Source organism: Heterocephalus glaber, unplaced genomic scaffold, assembly GCF_053883595.1.
Source record: "Heterocephalus glaber isolate CG9 unplaced genomic scaffold, H.glaber_assembly_v1.0 deba00000901, whole genome shotgun sequence".
Classification (NCBI taxonomy): Eukaryota; Metazoa; Chordata; class Mammalia; order Rodentia; family Bathyergidae; genus Heterocephalus; species Heterocephalus glaber.
Window position 1 is genome coordinate 8,758,401 of NW_028258171.1, and position 23,725 is coordinate 8,782,125.

Sequence of the window (23,725 nt, forward strand, 5' to 3'; positions counted from 1 at the left end):
CATACTACCCAGCACTTGCCCTTTGGACATTTATCTCAAGGAAGTGGCAACCTATGTTTACACAAAAATGCACACAAAACTGTTTATTGCAACTTTATTGGGAATACCCCCAGACTAGAAACAGTCCAGTTGTCCTTCAGTGGGTGAATGACTACACAAACTGTAGCAGATCCACTCTATGCAACACTACTCAGCAATTAAAAAAGGATGAACTACTGATCCATACTGCAGCTTGAATAGATCTCTAGGGAATTATGCTGAGTGAAAAAAGGGAAATCTCAAAATGGAGGTAGCATACTATTTCATTTACTTACATTCTTCAAATGACAAAATTGTAGAAATAGAGAGCAGATTAATCATCCCTACAAGAATAGAATGGGTTGTAGGGAAAATAGTTTATTTGAAAAAAGGCCACATGAGAAGAAAAAAAAAAGCTGTTTATTTTTATTATGGTGGTGGATATATGAACCTAGAGATCTGATAAAATACATAAAATAAAAGATATACATCTATACATCTATCCATCCATCCAAGCAAGGACAAATCTGGGGAACAAGATCAGTGGACTGCAGCAATATCAGGAATATGCTTGTAAGGGGGTACTGGAGTTTAGAAAGGTATCATTGTGGGGGAAGTGGGTAAAGTGTACATGAGATTTCTGTATTATATCTTACACAACTACATGAGAATCTATCTCTAAACAAAGGTTAATATTTTTTAAATGAACAATATTTCTGTCTAGAGTATAAGCATATATGTAAATACTAGTAGTAAAATTTTGAATGCCAAAGGTATCCTTATTCACTAATAATTATCTAATTTTCCTAACATTTTATATCTTAAAATAAGCATGATTATTCAAAAATCATTTATAACATAAAATAATGTCAAAGAACTTACATCGTTCAAGGGCTAATATAATTCATATTAGGTAAACAAGAATTTTTAAATTTTGAGTCATTGAAATATTGTGGAAATTTCTTCTGTGTCCATCTTCAAGATAAAACACAGAAAAGAAAAAAATTTTATTCAAGAAGACAGTATTAAAAGAAGTTACTTTAAAATATGTTACTTTATTAAGTCAGTACTTAAAAATTTATACTCTTTGCAAAACACTTGATAAGTATTGCTTCATTCACTCATCAAAGCATTAGGGTGTGGGTACTATTGTTACATTTTTACAAGTAAGCAAACACAAAATGATTGTTAGGTGCTCATAGTTAACTATTTTACATATATTAGCTTATTAGTTAGATTACACACTATCCATCTTTATAGATAAGGAAATTGAAGGCGATTTTATGCAGCAGTACCCAGGAAGTCTAGCTCCAGGCCTCTCTACAGGGTCTCTAGCAGGCAAAAAAGCATAGAGATTTAAAACCTGCTAGTAAGGTCACACAGCTGTGAGGGGCAAAATCATAATATGAAATCATGGTATTTCTACTACACTGATGTTTTTTAAATTGTGGGTGTTTTAAGTCAGATATATCAGAATTATTTAAGAAGCAGTGTTTAAAAATTAGTTCCTCTTCCTGTCCCCAACTCTCCCAAATCAAACCACCCGGTGCCAACACAATGGAACAGACAGACGCCTGTACCAAGGGGCTCTTAATTAACAGTAAAGTTAAATCTCACTGTATCCTGACACACAGAGGTTTTCTATGAGGTTCAAATGAAGCCGCTGATATAACGATAAATTATGCTATGTTTCATTAATCTTAAAATTTTGAGTTTTTTTCTTTCATAATTTGTCACCTCTGAAAAAAGACTGCATGCTGTCACTGGTGGTTTCTTGCAAATGTGGCAAGAAGAGAGTGATTTACTTGTTGTAAAGATGCCTAAAACAATGTTATTTTGGGTTTGCTGAAGTCTCAAGATTCACTGACTCATCAAATACACACCCGAAATGCTGTCCATGCATGCCAAGACTGATGGTGCTGAAAGAGGGCTGTGAGATCCCCGTTACACCTACAGTCGCATATACTAGAAAGAGGTATCTGAAAACAGAAAATTATTATACAAATGGCATGGTGTATGAATGTGGGTGTGCACAAGGGCTTCAATGAAGTAAGCTTATTAGAGAATACGGGAATAGTTCAAAAATGCTCTTTTCCAAGCAGCACACGTGCAATGTAATAGACATCATCATTTTCACCTTTATTCCTCTTTCTCTAGCAGTAGCAAATGTATCAATAAAAATTAATGCTCATTAATACTTTATGTATTCTGTGAAATTACTTAAGTGCTTTGCACAGATTATCTCATTTGAGCTTCCCAACAATCCTATGAAATACCGTATTACAACTGTTGGTATTATCTCTACTTTACAGGACAGAGAACTGAATTGTAGAAGCATTAAATGAGGTAATTAAATTTATGTAATATAGAACACATTAAATGAGTTTATTATATAACAAGAAAGTGGTGGAGTCAGTGTGAACAGAAGTGGATGGAAAAGAGCGTGTTCTCTTTAGTACAGTTTAAAGCAAACTTTATTCTAGGCTAATCTGCATATTGTGAATTCACACAGCACAGGAAGAAGGCGGACAGGGAGGTCACTGAAATAGAAGTAAGTGAAACCAAGAGAAGTACATATTAAAGTACTTGCAAATATGTTTCTTGCAACTTTTTCAAATTTACGTGATTTCAGTATCTCATTTTCTAGAGTATGAGTTTCTGCAAAATGCATTTGGTTATTTTTCCCTTTCTTCCTCCTCCTAGGGATGGGAACTAGAATTTGGTTGGTTTCACTGTAAGATGCATTATCCATATCCACACACAGTGCCCTCCTCTCTGTGAGCACATTGTTTCTGTCCCAAGGCTCTGCTGCTACCTGAGCCTTGGCACGTATCTGGCAGCTTGACATTCCACTCCTGTCTCCACTTGTAGTACTGAGTGTGTGATATGGACCTGACCTTGGGAACACTAAGGAACGATTATAGTCTGTGAAATCCCCTCTCTCTCCTCTTAGCGCATGTTTTACTCCTTGGTTCCTACCAGTAAATCCAGTATTTTTCAGCCTACTTTTCATGGCATTGGAAGACTCTGAGCTGATAGAAGTTACCATATGAATTAAGGAACTGATTTGTTTATTTTAAAAGGGTATTTGTCATTTGAAAGAAGCCTTAAATGGTGAAAGCCATGTTAAACTTGATGGACCAAACAGGTGAGCAAGTAATTGCAGGCCCTAGTGGAAGGATTGATTCAGAATAGTAACTGAGTACAGTGAGATAGCAGGGTACTGCAATGGCCTTTAAATACACACACAATTCAATCCCAGTCTTGTAGTGTCAAAACCTAAATTAAAAAGAAGAGAGGCACATTTATGTCTTTAAAGATTTTAGCAGACAAAAATAAGCTCTATCTTTTCATTTATTTAACAATTAATTATTGTGTGGTTGCCACATATTAGCACTGTGTCATTCTTTTTTTTTTCAGGTTCATTGGTCTGTTGAATAATGTTAATTTTGAAAATTAAAGCATAATTCAAAGCAGAAATAAAGTAAAAAAAATTGTCATCTCTTTTTATTACTATTTTCAATTTTTAAAATTAATTTTCATTGTTTTTGTTTCATTTGTTCCATTTATATCTTGCTACATAAATTATTACTCAGAAGTAAATGTCTCCTTATTGTTATAATTTAGTTTCATAATTCAAATTATCATAAAACTCAAAATATTTGCATGTCTAAATATTCTATATTTCAAGTTTAGTGGATGATTGGATCCCAAGAAACATATAATGAAACAAATTCTAGAAAGGATCTAAGACTTAGAATTTAGTTGGAGCTTATATGTCTTTAAGGTAAAATTAAGCTTAATATCCTAATACAGTGCATTGTGGTTGAAGAGATTCCAAAAAGTATTTTTCTCATCTCTAATTCTGGCCTCTAACACAAATATAAAGAATTCATCTAATATTCCTTATATTACCTGTGTAGTAATTTTGCTTGCAAAGGTATTAACATTTGCTCTTTTATTAAGAAATACAATCATTTTCTGTTAAATTAAGAAGTGCCAGAAAATAGTGTTGTAAATGATTAAACTGTACTTCAGTTGGATAGCTTCTCATTTTCCTCAGTAAACAGATCTTCTGTCCATGAGATTTCATAGATTTTTACAAGAGAGATAGAAGCTCTCCATATTTCCTAGGATCACTGAATAAATTCTGTTCTAAACATAGCTCTAAATCATGGAGTAATTCAATAACAATTCATTGCATAATCTCCATAGAATCCAGAGATACAACTTACCTCCATGTTATAGGCACTATTGAAATGTAAAAGTTACATCCATGTATGGAGGGGGCTACATTATTTCATTTGGGAAGTAAATATGACTACAATAGCATAAGGTCCTTAATGTGACAGCTAAACTAAAATGGCTTATGAAGAATAAGCAATGATTCAATACTTAAGGAGCAGTTGCACAAGAGTTGGTTTTTAAATAATGGGTCTGTTGATGCTAATTGTATCTGCATTGCTAAAAGTTCATGAATTTATTTAGAAATTAATAACAAAGATAAAGAAAAATTAAGCCAAATAGGCAGTAGGGAAATGATGATAAGCAAGTTAATTTTTAGTATTCCATCTATACTTTAATTTACACAAATCTTTGCCTAAAGTATTATTTGTTTCCCTCAGAAGACTTAAATGGAGCTTACCATATCCCTATGAAATATGTGATTAAAGCTATTTTCCTGAATATCATTAGCACCATCAAACTACAATTATTTTACATATCACACAGAAGCCCACAGTTACCAAATTGAGTAATAATTCTTAAATCATATTCATTCAGGAAGATTTTAGTGTCTACTTGTTTAACACAATGTATATATGATCTCTCACAAAGGATATAAAAATCTACACATTTCTTAATGGGCTAATTGTACTCACTGCAGTGTTGAGTTCCTAAAAGCTTCTCAATACTGTGAGGAATGGTGGCATTTTCATTTTAAATTGCAAATATAATTGCCACGCTAAATATCTTTGTTTCTCATTTAGTTGCTTATTGACAGCAGAAATTTTCCCAAAACACTAAGTGTTTAACATAATTTCTTTTATTGAAAGAAAATCCAAGGGAAAATAACATACAGCTATCTCAAACTATTAAGCAAAAGGAAAATATCAAAAGGAAAATTAAGTCAAACCTAAATTTTGAGATCTCAAATGTAGCTAATATTCCATATAAATGCAACACAATGTATGTTTGATTTAAGTTATACATTTAAGTATACTGGTGAGAACTAAGAAATAAAAATGACATCCTGGAAATCCAGGACAATTAAAAGTCATATGAAAACAAACTGAAACTAACAAGCTAATCCCTATTTCATAGAATTTCCCAACATTTTATTGAAAAATAAGAATATATTTCAGCTCAACTCATGGAAAATTAGTACAATTGAAATTAAATTCAATCAGTTATAAATATTCCCTTGAGAAACTATTTCAAATTCTATCCAGAGTTTAACCTCTGCCCTACTCCAAATTTTGAATTCCACTTTCTCAATTTCAATATAGTAGTCAACATGGGTTCAGGGTAGTGAAATCACTACTCAGAATTTATTAAGCTTTAAATTAATGTGTCAATAAAGTAATCCATATACAAGAATATGGAACATTTCTCTCTGTTTCTAAGCAGACATGGACATATGATGGGTTGATCTTGAACTGACATATTTCACACTAAAATTTCAAGTCTTTAAGTCTTTCTCTTTTACATAACAACAACATACATGTTTACTGATACATATTATGGATATTCAGCCATGACTTTTTTATATTAGACCTGAAAAATATTCTGATCATTTTGTGTTAGCTTCTCTCTTAAATCAAAGTAGAAAATGCCAGACATTGCTTTTTAAAAATAAGCATTAAGAAAACTAATTAAACTGGTTAGCCACAAAGGGAACACTGTAGGAAAGGAAATAGTTTGGGATTGAACCCTATGCTTTTATTGTTTTCACAGAAAATGCAATAACTCCTCATTGACATCAACTACCCAGTTGCAAGAAGAGTAAACCTTCTGCTTTGTTGAGACACAGATGAATGATTAGCAAGATGCAGTCATCAATCAGGAAACAATTGTATTTGGGGGATATAAAATTTTTCCAGTTTAGATATCTGTTGAGTGGCCCTCCTCTTTGAAAGGCACATTAAAAAAAGTTTTGTGATAAAGAACATGCATTCAAAAACAATCCTTTGTAATCAGTCTATCAAAATTGGATTAGCCTTTCACCATCTTTCAAATTATTGATCAAAACAAACAAAAATAGATCATGAAGAATACCACAGCCAGTTTCATACAGTCTTACGTACAGAACTAAATGAATTAATTGTTCTTGAAACTACACATTTTATTGTCAGATTAATTTTATTATAAAGTCTTTAAAATAAAAATGCATGTTTGGTGAAAAGTTAGTACAGTTGTAATTTGTATTTCATCATATTTTTAAATATAAAAGTAAAGAATGGCATTATTTTTATTATTTATTACATGATATAACTGATTAGGAGGGTTCTAATTCTGATTGTTATGAATTATAATCATTGCCATGCCAAAGTCAATTCTGTGATATATGTGAAATAAAATACCATTAGTTCCAATGTCAGTTATACGACATTGTGGTATACCATGCATCTTTCAATTCTCTTAAAGAAAATTTAATGGTAGGCCACACACCTAGAACCAAGGAACATTTTAAACCAGGGATACGTTGCATAATAAATTTTGTGATGGAACTAAAACAATAGGTAACAAGGTAAAGGAAAGAAGAAGTGAATGAGGGTAGGTATACATGCACAACCTAAGAGAAGACTTGAATTTTTTAAAAAGAACAGAATAAATAGGTTATTTTAAAATACTGCATAGTCAATTAATAGTTAATATAAATCTTTAAAATATGGTTGGATAATCTTTTTATCAGTTTTGGATTTGATGAAAAGTAATACTAGGCATTATTTGGCACTTCTGGCAAATTTAGTGAATTTTATCATATTTAAAATGCCATTAGTTCTAAGATACATTTTAAATATCACTACACAGAAACGTTGCCAATTGCAATTAAAAGAGGCCCAATTGCCGACAGGATAAAGTGTAGAGAAACAAACATCTCTGAACTGATGAAACAGGGTAATGTTCCTAATTAATTGAGATCAATTACTGGCAGTAGGAGATTACATGGTATGTTCTTTCTCCTGGAAAATTGAAAACTTCATTGCCTGATGCCTCTCTATAAAATAACAACAAAAACATAGGCACCAATTATACTTTAAATACATTATCAAAATGGGAAAGGGGTAATATGTTGTGGACTCCAACTCATAATAAATACAAAAATATTAATAAAAGGAAGGCAGTTGTTAAATGGGTGTTTTAAAGTTTTCATTATTATTACTAATATTAAAGAGGCTTACTTAGAATAATTTGTTTCATTTATCTCAATCATTTAAAAATTTCTGCATTGTACCTTTTATTTTCAATTAAAACAACTGGATATTTGATCTGAAGTGACCAACACTGATTCTTTCTTTCTGTTAGTTTACATAAATAAACCAGAATGCACTTGAGATATATTTTAATTTATTATCATCTTAATAAATCTGATTGCTTTGCACTTCTGATTACCATTTATTCTTCACAATCATCTGCAATTTCTTAAAAATTTAATTAAAATTTTGACATACCAGCCAGTTCTCATGAATTTCAGAAGTGTGTATATTCTTATGATGTGAGAATTTGAGATTATTTTAGGATTTTATCAGTGCTTCATAGTATGATAGAAACTTTCATTTGTAGCACTTCCTTTTTTCAGGATTAGTTAAAAGTAAAAGAAATTTGGATATATTCCTCTAAAGGACACATATATTCAAGTATTCTGAATTTAAATTTTTGTTTGTTTTTATTTTTTTTTGCAAAAGGCTCTCTCAAATCAATTTAAAGATAGTTAAAAGAAGGCAATGCATTAAGCCTCTCTTTAGATCTGAAACACTTTTATTCATATTATTGACAATAATAATGCAGTAAAACAGGATGATCTGCTAATAGGTGATAGTGAAGAGAAGTGGTTAGTTGCTGTAAAACGGAAGTCATGGAGAAGGAGGGTAAGGGCCCCCAGACATGCTTTACTTGAATCTCTTTGGTTTGATAAAAACATATGAATGACTAGAATTCTGAAAAACTTTCAAGATGCCTAATTCATTCAAGTAAATTATGAAACTCATTTGTTTGTTCCCTTTGATTTAAGGGTTTGTTTAGAGCTCAATTATATCACTACCTAAATATTCTGATGTGTTCCCTCTGAACTGACTATGAAAATATACATTATATGACCAATTCATATTTTACCTACAAAGATTTAACATTTTTTAACGTGTGTTATAAATATGGGAGAGTGCATCAGGGCATTCTTATTAAAATTTCTTCCTGCGTACTTAAAGGTATATGAAGCACTGATGATTTATTATGGTACATAACCAATAAATTGTATAGATAATCTCCCTTTAGTGATAAGTGAAGATTGCTCAACAAACACACATACCGCTTGTCAGACCTTACCTGGAAAGAGGCTTTATTGAACATAGCTGTAAAATTAGAGTTTAAATTGAATTACTGAATTTGCATGAACATTTCTACAGATTTTTCTTAAAAAATCAAGCTTTGTCATTTTTCCACTACATTTTGTTGTGCTTTTAATATTAATATTTGCAAATGTTATAATTTAATACTTATATCCCAATTACTTGCATAATCAGCTTTTTTCTAATCCTGGGGTATTGAAATAACATATAATAGTAATATTCTTCTTTAGACAAAAGTCTTTTTAAATGAAGTTAAAAGCTGAGATAATTTAAGGAAAAAGATCTTCAAATTTTCATAACCAACAGGTTTAAGTGAAATTTACAATGCATTGGAAAACTGGCTGGTTAAAGGTACGATTTGTTCTCAGGTAGCTCAAAATCATTTTTACAGGTTTTTGTTTTTTTGTAAAAGTGTTTTTTAATCTTTTAAAATAATAAAATAATATTTCACAATTTGCACAGAGTCTGACTATAGGGCAGAGGCATGTTACCTTCAGTGTTTAGAATAAAGCCAGATTTTTCAGGCCCAGTTCCGCTGTAGAGTTTGTGCACACTGCAATCACAAACATTTTCATGTTCCCTCTAAAGCTAGGGCCAATTTCATTTCAAATGGAGGTTACAGTACAAATCACTTTTGTGTTTTACCACCTTCTGCGCTAAGTATTATCTTAAAAACCTTTTGCTCTGGTTGACCCATTTAATAACCTGGAAGAAAAAAGTGTTGCTCCCATGTCTGGTCTCAATGGAAGTTATTCTTTAATGGACAATAAGCCGAAAGGCCATGGCTGTCTAGGAGGTTAAACAACAAATATCTTGTCTGCATGGGCTTACGCAGCAGCTCCGGTCCTTTCTTCTTCAGAAGCGGCTTTGTTGTCTTGCCTGTCATTTGCACATTTAGGCTCTGTAGTTTGTTTACAAAATAGTTTTACACAAACCACTCGTAGCAGTGCAAGCTTCTGAGTTGGAAAATTATTCAGGCTTGTTTCATTGAAGGCACTTGGTTTCCATGGCAATTTATAAAAGATGGTGGTTTGGTTTCTTCATTGGAACAGATGACATAGTTTGGGTGTTCAAGTGGCCGCAAGCAAACTCCGATAAGCCTGTGTAATATGTCAGCCCAGGTTACTGCCCTGGATAGTAGTGCATGCAGAGAGAGACAGCATACAGTTATTTAGCTTAGCCATGGGAAGAAAAAAAAAATAATAGTAAGTATGGGGTGGGGATAAAGGTGGGAAGGAAAATGAATGCTTTAAATAATTCAGAGTTCCGGTATTTTCAAAGAAGGGTAACAGCCAAAGGTAAAAGGGCCTACATTTATTTAATTCTGTACGTAAAACCTTTTGAAAGGAAAATAAATGCCAGCTCTTCATGTACCCTGTTTACAGTGAGGTTTTTGTTGGCAGGCCATTAGGTTTCCATGGTAACAAGCAAACTATTCATTTGAAACAAAACCAGCCATGACTTTGTGCTTTGACGAGGATTTCTATAGCTCTTTTTTTTTTTTTCCAGAGTTCAACCAGATGACACTGTAATCATTTTAGCCACAAAAGCACCTGAAGGTCTCTTCTCTACTCATGTCAAGATTATCTTTTATATGTAGTTTGGAATAAGTTATATTTCCATCATGTCTTTTTTATCCTCAGTGCTTAAAAAATTTTGTTTTTATTATTTTATGTTTGAGTCAGTAGTCAGTGGAGGAATCTTTGGTAGTTTGTTTTTTAACGTCCATTTACAAAGACTCTTTCTTCATGCCAGTGCCAGGTGAAACTTTGATAGCCTCTGCCAGGATAAGGTCACCTTCGAGGACTTAGGATAGAGATGAGGACGATAACTGGAAAAAGCCATATATGAACTAAAATCCCAACAGCACCATCAACGGAATCTAGAGAAAAGGAAAATAAAACCAAAAATACAAAGGAGAATAAGAATTCCATGTAGCTTTTAATATGGCTGCATTGATTGTTTAAAAAAACACAAATTTCATATATGGAAAACATTTTTGAATAGTTTTTTAATTGGCTTTATTTATAAGGCCAAGCAAAAGGAAAATAATAGGTATTTGAAAAAATAAGAATATTTGCATATTTTAAATGGAAATACTACGTTATAAATACTCGTTCAAAACACATTCACAGGGATTTGTGGTTGAGTTAAACCCAGAATGCTGACCCTATGAAAGCACGGATGGGAGGCAAACTCAGAAATCCTAAAGATGGGTTTTAATTTTCAAGCTTCCAGAAATATTTAAGCTTGAAGACTAGGAGAAGAAAAACAAACAATCAAAAAAAAAAAAAAAATCCTGCTCTTGATGTAAACTAGAAAGGGATGGTTAAGGTTAGAGAAATTCATTACTACAACATTGGATATCTGTGTTTAGATCATGAATTCATTACCTATAATTTATGCTAATTAATTGTTCCTTTAGATTAATTTTTTGGAAGCATTATAAAGCCCAATCTGACTAAAAAATTTTCCCCGCCAACTTTGACATTGTTCTTGCAGTTAGTACCTCAGTTAAAGCTTCTGGTCCAGGAAATAACTCAAAGAATACAAAGCTTACCTAGGCAGACTAACATAAGGATACCTGATAATTCATGAAGTTGCCTAACGTTACAAAATGATTCCCAGCTAGGAGAAAACTGAGCTTTGAAAATAGAGATATAATCCATGTAATCGGTGCTGTGGTCCTGCTACCATATACTAACTGGGAAGGACTGGGAAACTGAGTGAGAAAGAGTAGGTTTCAGGCTGGTCTGTATTTAGAACTTGACATTAATTGAATATTTATCAAACACTTAAACTCCAAAATGAACTTAATTATGTGATAATTTAAAGGAAACAAATGTAAGAGAATATTTTCTCAACCAAATAGCTTATTTTTGTTCCTCTGATTTATAGAGGTAAAAAAAAAATGCTGCCAACACATACACATTTGTCCTATTAAAGCAGACAGACATTTCTCTGGATTTACTATTTTAAGGGAAGAAAACTGATTATGAAATGTCTGTAGTGTAACAAAGGAGTCCCGATGGGATTTCATCCTCATTTTACTGTGGCTAGTCCTGCCATTTCCACTTTCTCCCCTAGGAAGTGATACGTTCTTTTGTTTTCTTCTCCTGGAAAAATTTAATTTAATTTCTGGAATTTAATTTATAATTTGTAGTGATTAAAATATAAAAACGTTAAGTTTCTGTATAGAGCAGTAACTACCTTCAGGTAACATAATTTTATTCCCAGTGATTCATGTTGTGAAATTCAAAAGAAATCCCATACTTCTCAGAGGGGGATGCCTGTGTTTTGACACATTAAACAAACCAGTGTACAGCTGATGCTTTTCTAACACAAAATCAGTAAACTCCAGGGAGGTTTCACTAAATGTGTATTTTAAATGCTAAGTGTAATGATAAGAAACTACGAACAAGAGAGCTCATTGTTATACACAATTAGTTTTTGTCTTTTCACAGTGCTGAAGAATGGAGTCAATTTGGTTCATCTAAGCAATCACTGGATAGTTGTGTGAGTTTGACTTTCAACATTCTAGACAGACATGCTTTCTCCCTAAATATACTGTTAACAAAGACTCTGATTTTCTCTGGACTTATAAAAAATGAATTTTCATGCTTTTGTATATGCTAAATTATTAGTGAGTTATTTGTAAAAAAATTTTATCTTGAATGTTCCCTCTTTCCCATAACCACAAAATTAAAGATTTCAGATAGGCCTGAGAAAATCCTTCAATTAGAGAAATTTTTAACAGGAATGATTTTAAATATAGCTTCCAAATATATAATATGAGGAGAAAGATTTTTAAAAGTTGTTCTACACATAAATCTAATGTTTTTGTGTTATTTATCATTTTATGTATACTTCTTTTGGGGACCTGTGGTGAAAAATAAAAGTATCATTAATATAATAATTTAAATATATATTTTAACTATTATTATTTTAATTATTATTAATTATTTTATTTTAATATAATAAATTTAAAAGTATCATTAAATTCTAATAGTCAAACTAGTATAAAGCCTGAAAACCCAATTACTGAACAAGATTGTGGTGTAGATAGAAAAAAAATAGGGCCACGTTATTTACTTAATACATGTACAAAGGGTTTTTTTTTAGCAATCTACTAAATCTATTAAAATTGTCAACAAAGATTAGATCTAGGAAATATATTCCTTAATTCTTTGGAGAACAAAAACAGTTTGTATATGAATATTAAGTATATAGATTTGTCAAATGTTTTAGTGAAAGCTTTAAAAATTTTTGAAATTCAAATATTTTAATTTTTATTTAAAATTAAGTGTATTTGCTTTACATAAATTAAAAAATAGTTTTATGTTATGTGAGTCCAAATATGACCACAATAGAACTTAATGCTTTGAATTAAAAATAACTTCAAAACTTTTGGATCTTTGGCAGAAGAAATTTCTAAATAAACAAACTAAAAATAAATTTGTTTATTCTAATTAAAACATTAATTTATTAGCAGTTAAACCAATCATATTAAACCAAGCACAAGAAAAGACACTTACTCTTAGTAGTTAGGTCTTGTTTTGCACATTCTCCTTCTGCAATGGATACATCATCAATGGCAATATCACCTTCTATTCCAGGACCCCGAATACCTTCAAAAATGAGCTATGAATATGAATGAAACAAAACTTAATGTGAAGCTTTGATTTGAAGATCAATTTCTACTAAGAAATTTAGGAGAAAAATATAAACATGTCACTAATCCTAGGATTTTTTAACTCTTGAATTGTTTCCAAATTGTTAATTACAAAAACCACACTTTCTATTTCACACTACCTATTATACTGGGAGGTGGAAGGCGTAGAGAAAGAAATAAATATGAGAAAAGGAAAGAAATTGAAACAAAGATTCTTTAAACAGGGAGGGGAGGAGGGATTGACAGGAGGGCAGGGGAAAGCAGAAAAAAAAAGAGCCAAGATAGATCATGTAAAGGTACAAATTCCCAATGATGAATGTAACTGTATTGTACACCTAAAATGTATCAATAAACTTAATGAATAAAAAAAACTACACTTTGTTAAACAAAGCCAATAATTGTGTCAATGCATAATATTAGCCTTTCACATCAAAATCTGTGTTGGTTTCCCAGCAAAACTAAATTTAAATGAATAATACGATAAGACAACTGCAAATCCTCTCACTTTCAATTTTCAGAAGTAATAAAAAAGTTTTACTAGTATTTTTTTGAAATATATTACCTCAAATTTCCTCCAAACATTTCTCATAATACTAGTTTTCCTGAGCTATTTTAAGGCGTGGATCAGTTCTGGGTTCTTTACCACACTATTATGGTTATTAAAAACTAGAACAGGGCTGGGAATTTAGCTCAGTGGTTTTGCTGCCTGCTACACAAGAACAAGGACCCGAGTTTGATCCCCAGTACCAAAAATAAATAAATAAATAAATAAAATAAAATAAAAACTAGAACAAAAGTTTATCATTTCAGAAAGAGTTTGATCCTTTGCAAACAGATTATAAAGATTCTTCATATTCCCTATGTTGAATTTATGATTTTCCCATATGATTTCACTTTTGATATTCTATTTTTAAAGCTCAAGTATATTTATTAGTTTATTTTGAATCTATGGAAAAAATCTTTGAATTTCCAGTATACAACAAAGATGTGCATTGAGGCTTAAAGTGTGAGTATTTAAAGAATAAATGAATTGACTCTGACTGCCTTTATTACTAAATTCTGGATATAATAATAAGCATAATTAGAAACCTTTTAAAATTTAATTTTTAAGGAAGTATGATTCTTTTAGAATTTTCCCTATAACCTCCCAAATAGGGAGGATGGATATGATCAAAATGCATTATACACATGTACAAAAATACCACATAGAAATCCAATATTTTGTAAAATTAATATGCATTAATAAAACATGAAAAAAATACTTTTAATATTAAAAGGTGATCTATTAATTTAGTTTTTTATATTCCCAGAGAAAATTCTAAGTAAAATATCTTTTTGGCCTTTGTAAGGAAAAAAATTAATTAAAAACTCTTTCAAACATCAAGTTGAATAACATTTCTAGCTTTATTTCATTACAGTAAATTTGTATGCTTATTTTTGTCAGCATTAAGAGTTTTGTTTTTGTAGCTCCTTAAAGGCAAATTTGAAGTGATCTTCAGAGGACTTAGTTTAGTTTAGAAATGAACTAAAACTAAACTAAACCATCTATTTTTCTTTGATATGCAATCATTTTATCAATGAAAAGCTCAACTAGTAAGCAAAGGTATTTGTTTTAAACTTTTTCATTGAGTCCCTGTCCTCAATTTAGATGTAGTACAGAAGACATAATTTTCAATTTGATAGAAGACATTTTAAGTTTTATTAATAAATATAACTTTTATAGATTTTCCTGTATATAGTCCTTTATTGAAATAAACACATTAATAAAGATTGTCCAAAACCAACTCCTTGAAAAAACCTCAAATATCTTATATCACAAAGACAAAACACAATGAATGACCCACTAGGGTTCAAATATTGAGAACCAAGCTAGCAGTTTATGAATTCACAGCCCTTGGGTAGAATGACAATGAAGGATTATTTTGGTGCCTGGAAATAACTATTTGCATTGGACCTAGGGTGGTATCTGGGGAGATTAGGAAATGGCCATTAAAAACATTTTTTCAGTCTATTTAGGTGCACTTTCCTTTTGTAATATGGGCCCCTTACCTGACACAAATCAGTATTAACAGTAAAACAACAGTTTTGCTACCAGATGTTTGCTTCAATTATGCGATGCTGCTGACTGCTGTTTTCTGAAGGTAATAACAAGAATGAAATATTACCTTGCAGAGAAGCCCAGAACACTAAGATTCATACTGTATATGTCTGTACCATATAATCAAATGTTTCCCCATTTTGCTGCAAGACTAATACCTTGTTACTGAATAAACTTAGGTGCTATCCTCAGTGTAAGTTTCTTACTATATGGAGGTATTTCAAATGATTGAATGGATTGGAATGTAGAGCTCTGCCTGCCAGTCCTTTTAATTCTGGAGTGAAGGAGAGGTGAGAAGGAAAGTTTGGTATAGTCATGCTTAAACCACCCCAATTAGCCAGAATTTAAATTTAAAAGGAGGTAGTGGGAGGTGGGAAGGGAAAAGGCAGAAACGTTGCTGTTGCTCATAGAGTGTGATACAGGATTGATAATGTAGCCATGGGAAAGATAAGAGGATGGCATTCTCATATGCTGTGTGTGGGGACTTGGAGAAGGAGATAAGGTGAAGAGTCCAGAAGAATGAGTTAAAAATCACCTGCACTTTCAACCACCTGAAATTTACATGTGCGAAGTTGAAGTCAGAATTTTTTCATTGGGAAAGATGCTGGATTTCCACAGTGCTTGCACCAGTCTACACTCCCACCAGCAGTGGAGCAGGGTTCCTCTTTCCCCACAGCCCCGCCAGCATTTGTTATTGGTTGATTTCATGACAGCAGCCATTCTTTCTGGAGTGAAGTGAAATCTCAGCATTGTTTTCATTTGCATCTCTCGAATGACCAGTGATGTTGAACATTTTTTCATGTATTTATTTGCTATTTCTACTTCTTTGTCTGAGAAATGTCTGTTCATTTCAGATGCCCATTTTCGGATTGGGTCTTTAAATTTGGGAGGTCTGATCTTTTTAAATTCTTTATAGATTCGAGATAGTAGACCTTTGTCTGAGGAAGAGCAGGTGAAGATTTTTTCCCACATTGTGGGTTGTCTCTTCACACTGCTGGTGGTTTCTCTTGCTGTATAGAAGCCTTTTAATAAGAAGAGATCCCACTTGTTGATTGTTTGTCCTAGTTCACGGGCAACTGAGGTTTTGTTCATAAAATCTTTTCCGACACCGATGTCTTCAAGGGTTCTACCTAACCTCTGTTCCAACTGGTTCAGAGTTTCTATTTTAATATTTAGATCTTTAATCCATTTTGATTTTAGTTTAGTGCACAGCGAGAGATGTAGGTCTAGTTTTAATCTTTGGCAAGTTGAAGCCCAATCAGTATGGAGATACCTCAAAGAACTAGGACTGGAAGTCCCATTTGACCCCGCTATTCCACTGCTGGGGATCTTCTCCAAAGAATTAAATGAACCACACCTGATATATGTGCAACCATGTTCATAGCAGCACAGTTTGTGATAGTTAAAACTTGGAAACAGCCCAAATGCCCATCAACTGGAGACAGGATAAAGAAAATGTGGGGTTTTTAATAAAATGGAGTACTATTCAGCCATAAAAAATGAGAAATTAGAGACATTTATAGCTAAGTGGATGCACATTGAGGCGATACCCTTAAGTGAAATAAATAGGACACACATGTATAAATACCAAATAGTTTCTCTGGTGTGAGAAACTGAAAGTGTAAATATGGAGTAAAATCTATTATAGGTAATGTGAAATAGGAAGAAAAGGGGCAAAGGGGAAGGAAGTAGGAGGGCTAGGGAAAGGATAGAAGGGAATGGGATTAATATGAGAAAATGGAACTATAGGAACAAAATCTTTGTAAATAGGAATGGAGGGCTTGAAGGGAGGGCTGGGCAAGGGTGAAAAATAAGAACCAAGAGAGACTCTGTAAAGTTGCAAATTTCCAATGATAAATGCCATTAAATTGTATACCTAAAATGTACCAATGATTAGAATGAATAATCGATAATGCAAAATAGGAAGAAAAGATCCAAGGGGGTAGGGGTAGTGGGAGGGGCAGGGGAAAGGAAAGAAAGGAAAGGAAAAATGATGAGAAACTGAAAAAATGGAAATAAAGTCTTTGTAAATAGGGAAGGGTGGAGGGGGTGAAGGGAGGGCTAGGAATGGGGAAAAAATAAGAACCAAGATGCATTATGTAAAGGTACAGTTCCCAATGAGAAATGCAATTGTGTTGTATTCCTACAGAGTACCAATAAAAGAATTTAATAAAGAAAAAAAAGAAAGATGCTGGAGACACAAAGAGGCTTGAGAAAACAAGGATTTACCTTACTATATAAAGATGAATAGTTATAAAATCGAATTCTTATTTAAAGTACGGAATTATTTCTACCATAGTAAGCCCTTGTTACCTGCAGGCAGAAGACACTATAAAATGATGGAATTTTGAAAAAACATAAAAATGAAATTTTATAAATCGTCAAAATCACTCATGAACTTTTCACAGCTGTTTTGTCCCGTAAGCCATGTTTTAATTAGAACGATCCCACCATTGCTCAAAGCACTTTAAAACTTCTGTTACAATCTTTAAAGACTGCTTTTTCTCTTAATGACCTTTTTCATCTTTATTTCTTCCTGCCTCCCTGTGCAGCTGGGTCAAAATCACAAGAGTGAATCTCCTTGTGCTAAAGATCTAAGTCCTGAGCAGGAAGCTGTAAAGAGCAGCCACTTCGGTGGTTCTCCTGAGAGAGGAGAGGGTGTGTTGGGGAGTGGATTGTCTGATGCAGTTCAGCTTGTGTGCTGTCTATATGCTGTGTGTCGACTCCAGTGTGTAGTTTACAATAAACTCATTAATTACTTCTGAACTAAGACCGAGGGACAGTGATTTACATTGTGAGGCAAATTATAGAAATAAAATGTTTAGATATTAAATGTAGAGAATGTGCCTTAGCCAAACTTTCACATCTTTATAAAAATAAATCTTTGCTGAAAAATTTTTCTCAAACTGTAACAGTTCCTTCAAGCATGATGTATTTCAACATGAACAATCTGATCTGTATTCAGTGAAAAAATCTGAATCATGTTCATTTTAAGAAAAGCTCTCATTTAAAAAGTTAAATTATACCATTTTTATGAAGTTTCATCGTGATTCTGCCTGCTACGCATTACATGGCTAAAACTATGTTTCTTTCCTCTTCTGTACTTTTGAAATGTGATTGGTTAAATTGACTTGAAAAAGGAATTATCAGCATCTTGATAACTAGGAAGAAAATGTTGAAGTTTATTTTTCCTAAAAGATGAAGAAATTATGCAAATTCTTTCCCCACACAATCATATTGATATTATTTACAATGGCTTTCATTAACTGAAGTGACAAGCTTAAGATGTAACTGTTTTCACAGAGTGTGCATGTAATATGCAAGAAATACTTCATAATAAGAAAATGAACACTTGGTGTATAAGTTCAAACAGGAATTAAAATTATATGGACTTCTGTATGAAAATTATGTAGCACAAGATTATTTCAATGAATGAATGAATTAAAAGTTTCTTGTAAACATTGTCATCAAACCATATAATGTCCATACAAAGACATAGATAGATGATGCTATTAAAGTTTGTATTCAAACATAATTTCTCAGCAAAAGAAGAAACTCTACGTGCAGTTCTAACAAGCAAAAGTAGCTTAGAACCTCAAAGAATACAGTACACTCTGATGATCTACTTCAACATTAATGGTGCTTTCTGCAAATGTTCACAACATTTTTGGTTACTGACGAGATTGTTGAGGGGAGTACAAAAGCATAAGAATGCAGTTTAAGAATGGAGTATGTATATCACTTTGAAAAACAAGATATGAATAAATTTAAAAATTGTTGTTAGAATTAATAATGTTACCTTCATTTTTTTATTGGCTCAGTAAAAACTGAATTTTCTCAACCATTATAAAAGAAATTTTGAGAGACAATACAATAGATCAGGTGGGTAACCTTGGTTTTTCCTTGGGGATACTATCTCAAATATTAACAATGAGTCTATCTTTACAAGACTGCCAGTTTAACTTGCTGGATGAATGCCAATTGTTTGTCAAAGCTTCTAATCTGAAATAATAACATGAGATGTTGACTTTTGGCAAAGAAACTAAAGAAACAGACTAAATTGTGAGCTGCAATTGGAAAATGTTTTCAATGGATAATTCTGGAGTCATATAATTGCCCTAGAATCTGGCTTAGAATGTCAGATATGTAACTACATGATCATGTAATGTCTCACAATGATTACAATGTTTTCTAGGCTATTATCATTTTTAGTTAGAACATAAAGCCATGATGTAATAAAAACTTTATTATTTTGTCCAGTCCCTATTTAGTGTTAACTATCTGTGTCTTGTCTTGAAAACTTATTTCCAAATCTTTAAGTGAGGATATAAAAGATCTCCAAGAATCCCTTTCACCCAAGTGAAGAAATTATAAATGATGTTTTGTATATTATAATGCCTCTTTATATTTTATCAGTGGAGGACATTTGAAATCTATCATAGAAGAAGTAAAGCATTAAAGAGGATGATTAGCTATTTTCCTAGGTACGGGACATAAAATATAAATAACATTATAAAGGTAACACTAACTATTGTAACCTTTTTTTAAAAAAAAGTTTGTCATAATATTTTCAAACACAGCAAAAATATTTCCATCACAAGCACTGACAATGCAAAATTAATTCTAGAAAAAGCTCCCAAAGAAATTATAGTAGAATAAAACTTGTTTGCCCTACGCAATAATTTTACTTTTATTAAAGCAAACTGGACATTGTCAAACAAAAGACTTTTTGCAAGTGGTTATTTTTTAAAAGATACATAGTTCAAATTAATTTGTAGGCATACAACACAAACAAAATAAGCATTGGTGAAACAGAAGTTCAGACTCACTTATCCCATTTGAAATTCTAAAAGGTAAGATGTATGCCTTCCACTTGAATCAACAACATCCTTAAAGGGTAGAAATCTAAGTTTGAACAATATTATAATTTCTCATAAGTTAATTTATATCACCACACATAATCAAATTTATCCTTCCACATGAAACAATCATATAACTTGAAGTGGTATATGAAACAGTGATGTTTAGAACACCAGAAATCAGATAATGAAAACAATGACCCCTTAGAGATGGAAATCAAATAAGACAAGCCCATCATTGATTGACCTTTTCAGTTTCTAGGCCATGGTAGAAGTAGAAGGAATCAACATAAAACATGGTGGAAAATCTAGTGAAGGAGGTAGAGCTGAGAATGCAAGCAGACTGCAATTGTCAGGATAGAAACCAGGAAAGAAAGAATTACAGAAGGGTGTGGGGAGAGAACCCTAATTATAGACTCACCTAACAAAGCTTAAAACCAAATTTAAAATGATCAGACATTTCCAAGTGTAACTCACCAACGTCTACACAAAATATTCCAGAATATTTACAAAAACACAAAGATGTGCAGAACCCATCAAAGAAAATTTACAATGTGTGCCAACCAATCAATTTACCAGATTTGCCAAAAGAAATAATAATACATACAGAGAATAATCAATCATGGAAACCCAGCAAGAACTGACATAGATGTTAGCATTAGTAGATAGTGACATCAAACAGAAATTATAAGTGGATTTCATAGGCTTAAAACATTAACTGAGATGAGATTTTTTCACATGAGAAATATTTTGTGTAAAGACAATTGAATTTATAGAGATGAGAAGTCGAATGGCTGATAGAAAATACACTGAATAGAATTAAAGACAGATTTAATAGCACAGAAAAAGTGATTAGTGAATATAAAGACCGACTGGAAACTACTTAAAATTAAAGATAAATAGAACAAATAAAAATGGAAAAAAAAATCAACGAACCATGTAGCACCTTCAAGGATCTTTGTAAACATACAAATAAAGTCTTCAAAGGAGAGGAGAGGGAGTAAGATATTTCAAGAAATGTTAGCTAGAAAATCCTCAATTTTAATTAAAACTAGAAACCCACAGACCCAAGAAGTTCAATGAACCTCAAACATATAAAAAATGAAAAAAAATCACAATCTAATTTATCTAAACCAGCAATAAAGTGAAAATCTTCAAAGCAACCAGAGACAAAAATGACATAACATACAGAATAAAACTATAAGTGTATCCACAGATTTATACTTGGAAACAATACAAACAAGAAGAGAGTAGAATAATATCTTTAAAAGTCTGAAAAACAAAGCTAGAATGCTCTATACCAAGAGCAATTTTTTTTTCAAAAAATGAAGGCAAAATAGAATTTTTCAAAGTACATAAACGAAAGAATTCATCTTGCACAGATCCATATTTTCAAAAGTGTTAAGGATAGTCCTTTAATGCAAATAAAATTAATACCAAATGAAAACACAGACTTTTCATCTACAAAGACATAGATCATCAGAAATGGTAACTACCTGGAGAAGCAGTTATAACAAACACAGATTTCCAGATTAGAATGTGAAGAGCTCAGGGCAGAGGACAGAGATGTTCTCCAAGGTTTGGGCCATTGTGGATAAAGTTTGATTCATTTGAGCATTCTTGAACAGCTGCTTTGAAATTCTTATGCATGTCTTTTTATGAATTTAGTATGTAAATCTCTCGGGTTATGGAAAGCATTATTTTTAGTAAACTGTAAAATCTTTCTGCTCTGAATTTACGTTGACCCCTTCCTGGTAATGAAAGATTCATCCCTTCTTGAACCTCCTCCTTTTAATCAATAATTCTGGGAACGAGATGCAATGGCCTAAGGTCATAGATCATAAACAAAAGCAACTCTTTCTTATAATACTGCAACATCAAACTTGGAACTGACACTCCCCTTGTTTCTTTCCTTTGTGAAACCCTTCCCGGTATACTCAGGGGCCATTTCCTTTTGTATTCTCCCTGTTTTACCTGGGATAATGAACCTCGTTCCCTTGCAAAAATAATTTAAAACAAAATTAGAAAAATCTTTAAATTTTCTGATGTGAAAATATAATAGAAGAATCATCACTTGAGTAAATCATAATAATTTAATATCTGCTTGTAGATAATTCTGTTATGATCAGTGAAGCAAGTTTAGTTAAAATGGGAATTTTTCTTGTACAACTTTCTCAAGGGTGGAGACACTCTGTATCCACTTAGGAGATTATCTGTAATTTATGCTGACACAGCTGAAACCTTCTTAAATTTATCAATTACATCCTGCGCACTTGTCACTGGACCCAATCTGCTTTGCAATTTGAGTTCCATTATCTTTAAATTTCATGGATACCTGGCTCTCTTTTTTTTTTCAACTCTCAAATGTACTATTTAGGGGCTGGGGAAGTAGCTCAGCAGAAGAGCGCTTGCAAGCGCTTACAAGCATGAAGTCCTCAGTTCAATCCCTAGTAACACAAAAAATAAAAATAGAAAGTACTACTTAGGATTAAATTCCTGTTTCACAGGTTATGTCAGTAATTGCTTAGTGTTCTGTATAGTCCTATCATTTAGTCAAATTTTATATGTATATTTTGCTTTGTTAATACCATTTTTTAATGCACACTGGTACCTCGGTTCATGAACTTAATTAGTTCCATGTTCATGAACCAAGGTATTACTGTATTTAATTCATTTTGCCATACTGGGGATTGAACCCAGGGCCTTCTCACTGCTACATTCCCAGTTATATTTATTATTTTGAGATGGAGTCTCCCTACATTGGTAAGTTGTCCAGGATGGGCTGGAACTTGAAATCCTCCCGTCTCAGCCTCCAGTGTTTTGGGAGTTTAGGCATGCAACACCACACATTGCTAATATCAAGTATTTTTACAGTTTTAAGTAACACATATCATCTGATGACTCTCAAATATATATGTCCACAAAACTTCCAGGGAATACATACAATAACTTCTTGCATGTCTTTAAAATTTTTCACAGACATTTTATAATAACATGTTCAAAATGGAGGTGACCATATTCATTTCTGAATCTCAGCTCTTTTCCTCTTGTATTATTTAAGGTAAATGTGTAGCAGAAGCACTACTTTCTTATTGGAAAATTCTAAGACATTCATGTCCACCTCCAAAATTCCTTACCAGAAAAATGTTCTTGTACTTTTTACATCTCCCTTGAAATCATTTCCTTGTCTATATACCGGCTCTGTAGTTCCCCCGCTTCAACATATTTTATAAGGATTTTACAAAGGTACCTTGCCTGAGTCTGCTCACCTTGCCTTCCTGCTTTCCCTCCTTGAACCACCGTTTCATGTAACAAAATGAGTGATGTATATGCCATGTCATCCCCTGAGTAAAACACCTTGATGTCTCCACATTGCCCAAATTGCTTAGTTTCTTAACCATATCTCTCACCTGTCCTTGATTTATTTTTCGTAGCAATTCCAGATAAACAACTTACTGTTTCTCTGGTAAATTCTGTGGTTTATGATCTTTGATGCCTTTCTTTACTGAGC

General features: G+C 32.4%; 1 protein-coding gene across 2 annotated transcripts in view; it reads right to left on the reverse strand.

Annotated features, from left to right (window-relative positions):
- Positions 1–5,933: 5,933 nt before the first annotated feature.
- Positions 5,934–23,725, reverse strand: part of Mdga2 (MAM domain containing glycosylphosphatidylinositol anchor 2) — an 801,066-nt gene continuing 783,274 nt past the window's right edge. For both annotated transcript variants that reach the window (XM_004835599.4, XM_087207963.1), the window contains 2 exons: positions 13,121–13,226; positions 5,934–10,467 (listed from right to left, as the gene is read on the reverse strand). In XM_004835599.4, the coding sequence (XP_004835656.1) occupies positions 10,379–10,467; positions 13,121–13,226 (195 nt within the window). In that variant the 3' untranslated portion in view covers positions 5,934–10,378. The remainder of the gene's footprint in view (positions 10,468–13,120; positions 13,227–23,725) is intronic.